The sequence below is a fragment of the Anabrus simplex genome, chromosome 4, assembly GCF_040414725.1.
Source record: "Anabrus simplex isolate iqAnaSimp1 chromosome 4, ASM4041472v1, whole genome shotgun sequence".
NCBI lineage: Eukaryota > Metazoa > Arthropoda > Insecta > Orthoptera > Tettigoniidae > Anabrus > Anabrus simplex.
In genome coordinates this window covers 70585224-70591223 of record NC_090268.1, presented here as the reverse complement: position 1 = coordinate 70591223, position 6000 = coordinate 70585224, and the positions used below count along the sequence as shown (strand labels likewise).

The following is a 6000-nucleotide window of genomic DNA, read 5'->3' as shown; positions in this document are numbered from 1 at the left end:
TGAATCAGTTATCGTGGGTAGTGAGCCTGCCTCTCTGTTCAATTCCTGTTTAGACCCGAATTTTAAAATCTAAATATGAGGGCTGGTTCGAAGCCTACTCAGCCTACACGAGAACAAATGAGGCACTATCTGACAGTGAGATGGCATCCGAGAAGTTTCGTCGTGCTAACCAAGCGTCACCTCGTCATCTGCAAGCCTTTGGACTGGGCAGGGGTCGCTTGGCAAGCCAATGCCTATCAGGAATCAATTGCAATGAGATTTTCTGTTTTGATTGGTTGTAGTTCTCGTGGGGACACACCAGGACTGCTTCACAAAACTATTGTCCCAGATGAGAACTGCACACCCTTATCGATCCTGTTATACCCTAGGTATATACGTTCACTACCCGCAAATTAATTTTTGGGTACAACCAATGCGTGTGCAACCATTTAAACGTACGATATATTTTATAAGTATATTAAAAGTACTTTACGAATAATAAGACTCAGTACATCGATTAGACACTAACTTATTCTCTTCCTATCACAGAACCTCCTTGATGAGAAATAAAACACTTTGTGTATTATTATTATTATTATTATTATTATTATTATTATTATTATTATTATTATTATTATTCATGTGTTTTGACTTGGTGCGAAATATACGCATTTTTGTATAACGTATGGGTAATATATATATTTAAATAAAATAAAACTTAATTAAATTAAATTAAACCAATTAAATTGTTTGGATCGATCTCACTGAGAGCATCATCGAGGAAGGAATATGTTAAGAATTCTTAAGAAATTAAGAATGTACGGTAGGTAATGTCTGAAATTTATGCAAAAGAATAGAAATGTAAAGATAGATCCGTTGTCGCAAATCATAGAACTCGTCAAGTTAGCCAGACCTGACGGATGCTATATTGCACATCTTTGAAATGATGTAGTACTTTGTATTTCGCTTGTGTTGCATGTTGGGAAAATGAAAACTTAACTCTCTCTAAGAACGATATGTGGAGACAGCTTAAGTTTGTTTCCATAAAGAAGTAATAAGGAAATATACTGGAATAGAATATTAATTTTAATTCATTAATTTAATTTTGATTAGTGGTATTAAATCACAGTCCTTTGACTAAATATATATTTTCCTCCTGTGGGTTAAGGCGGTAGAATAATATCCGCGGTATTCACTGATTGTCGTAAAAGGCGACATAAAGGGGGGCCCAGGGGATCTTGTCTTCGGAGCGTGGTTTAGCGACCACGGGGCCCTTAGCTGAGCCCTTTCACTTGTGCCAGGTTCCTCACTTTCATTCATCCTATCCGCCCTTTCTTGGTCAACTCTTGTTTTCTTTCCGACCCCGACGGTATTAGTTTTGCGAATCCTGGGGAGTCTTTCATTTTCACGCCCTTCGTGACCCTTGTCTTTCTTTGGCCGATACCTTCATTTTTCTACGTGTCGGACCCCTTCGATTTTTTCTCTGTGATTAGTGTTATATAGAGGATGGTTGTCCAGTTGTACTTTCTCGTAAAACAATAATCACCACCACCATCTCTTCCTATCCTGACAGCATTAGGCTTGAGAGGCCTAACAAGTCTTTCATTTTCACGCCGTCTATGGTTTTCTTTTGCCGAGACCATCATTCTTCGAAGTATCGGGCATTTTCCAATTCGTTTCTCTGATTAATGATATGAGAGGACGATTGCCTAGTTTTACTTTCTCTTTGAACAATAACACAACCACCATCTTATTTGGTTATTTATTTAATTTACTTACGAGTACTTTAAGAAGATGGCATGTGATAGAAATATAATTGTGTATTATTGTCAACGTTTGAATGAGTTATTCGAGAATTCTATTAAACATTTTAATGTGCCGGCCAAAATAAGTTAAAAATCAGAGACAGAAATTTTCAGCTAACGTTCTTCACTCGTGGGTGCTTTGAAATATTACTCAACGCGTATAATTCGCAGTTACTTTCTAGGCCTTTGGTGACAGGGGTCCCGGGTTCAATTCCCACCAGGGTCGGGAATTTTAACCTGAATGGTCAATTTCGCTGACACAGGGGCTGGGTATATGTGTTGTCTTCATAATTTTATCCTCATCACGACGCGCAGGTCGCCTACGGGCTGTCAAATCAAAACACCTGCACGTTGCGAGCCGAACATGTCCTCGGACATTCCCGGCACTACAAGCCATACGCCATTTCATTTTGAATATGCCGCTTTTAGTAAGTTTTAGTGAGTTTTCATAAAATTATTTCTACTCAAGGTTTACTGTAACATTTAGAAAGTACCGGGCGAGTTGGCCGTGCGCGTAGAGGCGCGCGGCTGTGAGCTTGCATCCGGGAGATAGTAGGTTCGAATCCCACTATCGGCAGCCCTGAAGATGGTTTTCCGTGGTTTCCCATTTTCACACCAGGCAAATGCTGGGGCTGTACCTTAATTAAGGCCACGGCCGCTTCCTTCCAACTCCTAGGCCTTTCCCATCCCATCGTCGCCATAAGACCTCTCTGTGTCGGTGCGACGTAAAGTCCCTAGCAAAAAATAAAAAAATAAATAAAAAAAATTAGAAAGTTAAGTTTTCATTTCGCCATCTGAGAAATTTGTTTTTGAATCTGTATTCGACCTGAGGATATTATCGGGATTAAATGAAATCATGTCAGTGTCTATTCAGCTGGTAGCAGGATGCTCCTCTTCTAAATGACACTTGTGCCTGTCAGATATGCAAAGTTCCGATTGCAAAGGATTGTTACATCCACGAACTGCTCGCGTTTGTTGGCTGGTAGAGTAACAATCTCTGTGGTTGACGAGCAGCAGAACGGGGGCGCTACTTCCGCTTGCTCCGAGAGCGGGGTCAGTACTGGGAACCGTGGGCCGGTGGTGCTGAGGCGCTCACCTCACCCAGCCACGAGTCTGGACTTGGAGGAAAATCCGGATATCCGTGCGTGCTGCTGCTGTTGCTAAGGTCGGAGGCGGGTCCGCTCGCCAGGCTGGGATGTCCTGCCGGCAGGTGTCCAGGAGGAGGTCCTTGACCTGAAACAAACAAAGTTCTTAGAAAAAAAAATGTCACCACTGAGAACTCTCAAAAGCAATAAGGAAGAGGTTACTGACATAATAGCATGCAACAGTTTGACGTGACAGCCGAAAAAGATGGAATAGGACATTAGAAAAGAGACAGCCGGTATATTAATATTATTATTGTACCGGGAGGTACACCGCAACTCCACACATTCAAAATAAGCGCCTTAATGAACTCCTCTATCGACCAAGATGGGAAATTGCTACTACATAAAGTCGAGACTTTAATCAAAAGACGTCACTACTGAAATATTAAGTAATTGTGTTATTGTGAAGTTTCCTAAACTGATTGGATTTCTCTTGGTTTTGTTTTTGCCATACATCAAGAAGTTTGGACATTTTCCCACAGATGTCACTACCAAAAAACTACAGTAATGCACTCTGGTGCAAGGTAAAGAAAGTTGTTATTGAAAGAAATTTTGTGTTTATAGGTTTTATCAACTTCATTTGTTTTCTTTATGTAATTCTAGGTTGGAACACTTCTGTCTCATTCCTCCAGTTTTGAATCTGGCCAATGAAAATTTTCTGTAATTAATTTTCAGCCTATCACAGGATTCTTGTTCGGTTTTGAGTGTAACTTTTGGGTTCAGCCAATAAAAATGAGAGAGTGTGTACGGATTAGCCCAGAATCCTCTCGAACCTTCCCTGAGGGTATATAAGTTGCGGCTTTTAAAGTTTCCTTGTCTCTTGATCGTCGTCTTTGTGTGTGTGTTAAGGCATGAGGCGGGACGCCTCATTCTTCGGCAGGCAGTACATCAGTCAGGTAATGGCCACCTAAATTCTCTTTTATGTAGCTACCTCCGCAGACTTATTCGAGGGGAAGGTCAGAATTCTTAACTATGTAAGAAAAATTTTCTAAAATGTAAATTTCCTTTCGGCTAATGTAAAACTTCATAAAGTTTTAAACTGTAAATCGGGGATAGAGAGTGAGTTACCCTCTCGAGCTCCCCTTCATCTTGGTTTGAGGTGACTACGATATCGTAACTATTTTCTTACTGTAATGTATTAAATTTATTTCCATACGAGTCACCTCGGAAGCTTGGGACTAGCCCCTGTTTCGTCGGGCCCAGAGTCCTGTTAGGGTTTTAATATTTCATTATCTAGGAGCACAAGTGTACGCCTCCATTCAGTTTGTGTTCGGGATATTTATTTAACCTGCTCTTTTTCTGCAAAGGCCCAGTAGGTTGGGTACTAGATACCCCTGTGTACAACTATTTCCATTTGTAAACAGTGCCTTGTGAGGCCAGAGTGTAAGACTTGGATATAATGTTGCCTTAAGTAGGCTGTAAGAAATTGAGAGCATGTAAGTTTTGGTAATAGTGAGGGGTGCCTCTGGAAGGCTAGAGATTGTAATTTTTGGAACAAGTGCTCTTGAATTGGAGGATTTATGCCCTTGACTATATTATTGCTCATTTTGAATTGTAAATTTTGTAAACTTGAGCTTGTAACTCAGAACTTGTAAATCGAGGGCTTGAAACCCAAAATTGTTAAATTTCTCTATTCTGGGGTGTTCCACCCTTGTTTGGCGTTGTACCTGAGATATCATTGTTACTTTTACCAAGTGAAAAATTGTTAAGTTTATTGTTTTTGAAGAAATACACCCTTCAGTTCAAATTTTAAATTAATTTTGGTATTGTAGATAGACCCATTCACCACAGCACATTATTTTACCCCTTTCTGCTCCACGGATATCTCCGCAACAATTATTATTATTATTATATTTATTATTACTATTATTTAGTTAGAGGAGTCCTCATAGCCACGGGTGTTTCCTTTTTGAAGACGTACAGCGAAGTCTTCACCAAACGTGATGAATTTCTCTTTCTTTTATTTGACACGGCAAAATCTAAAAAGATGTTCATGCCAATTATTATTATTATTCACAACGTTGTATCCAAATAAGGAGCGCGATTGAACTTAGCAGATGAATTTGCTTTCTCCTCTCCCAGAACCTCTTCATCCTCACGCTGTGTTTTTTCTTCCGTCCTTCCGTCAATGCAATGTTGGTTCTCATCTTGGTTTTCCAGCAAAACGAGATTTGTCTACCAACGTTCTAAAGCTAGGCCTGTTCCACATAATTTTGACTGTTATTCTGATTTCTTGAAGGTATTTTTCAATTCCGATTATCCATTTATTCTTGACTTAGTGAGGAGGCGTAATTAAATGTCGTAAATGGCGTAATAAAATGTCAGTCGTCTTTTTCTAATAGTATCTGATATTTTCTCAGATTGCTGGTATAATTCAGCAGATCTTTTCATTCACACTCCTGTGCATACTGGGCCAAAGGGTTTCCTGTATATTTTTCTTTGTTTTTCTAAAGTTTTATTTGGTGATCTGCCTCCACTAATCAAGATTTCTGATGCGTATTGTGCTTCAGGCTTAACTACAGTGTTATAGTATGTTCATTTAGCGTTCCGAGATATTGGTTTTTTGTACGTGTTCTCTCTGTCTCTGTTTTCTTCACAATTTAATCCGGATGGTTCGATGATTTCCTCCAAGTATTTGAAATTAATATTATTGTTACTGTACTGTGCCTTTGTTGGCAAGATGTAGTGATTACAGTGAACTATGTCTTCTGGTATGGGCTAGAATAAATTTGTTACTTTCATTGACCCGTCTCAGTCTTTTCCTTGGCTTTGACAATATGAAAGTGACTGAGGTATGAGCGATGCTAGTAATGCCATTCCTTATGCAGCCAGTCCCTGCTATGAATTGCGTGAAAAAGTCGCTCGTAGAGTCGGTTGGTGCATGCATTTCAGTGGACTTGGCAGACTGATATGCAATAGCAACATCTGGCTCAGCGAGGAAAGCAACGGGAATCTACCTCACTCCTTATTTCCCTAGTACGCCTCTTCAGTGACAATTACAGCATCTATGACAGCTAATGGTGGAGCTGTTGAGGATCCAACCAGCCTTCGGGCTGAATACCCAACATATA

General features: G+C 39.9%; 1 protein-coding gene across 1 annotated transcript in view; it reads right to left on the bottom strand.

The window, feature by feature from the left end:
• Positions 1–2838: 2838 nt before the first annotated feature.
• Positions 2839–6000, bottom strand: part of Lim3 (Lim3 homeobox protein) — a 554170-nt gene continuing 551008 nt past the window's right edge. The window contains exon 7 of the mRNA XM_068227353.1: positions 2839–3017. Coding sequence (XP_068083454.1) covers positions 2839–3017 — 179 coding nt within the window. The remainder of the gene's footprint in view (positions 3018–6000) is intronic.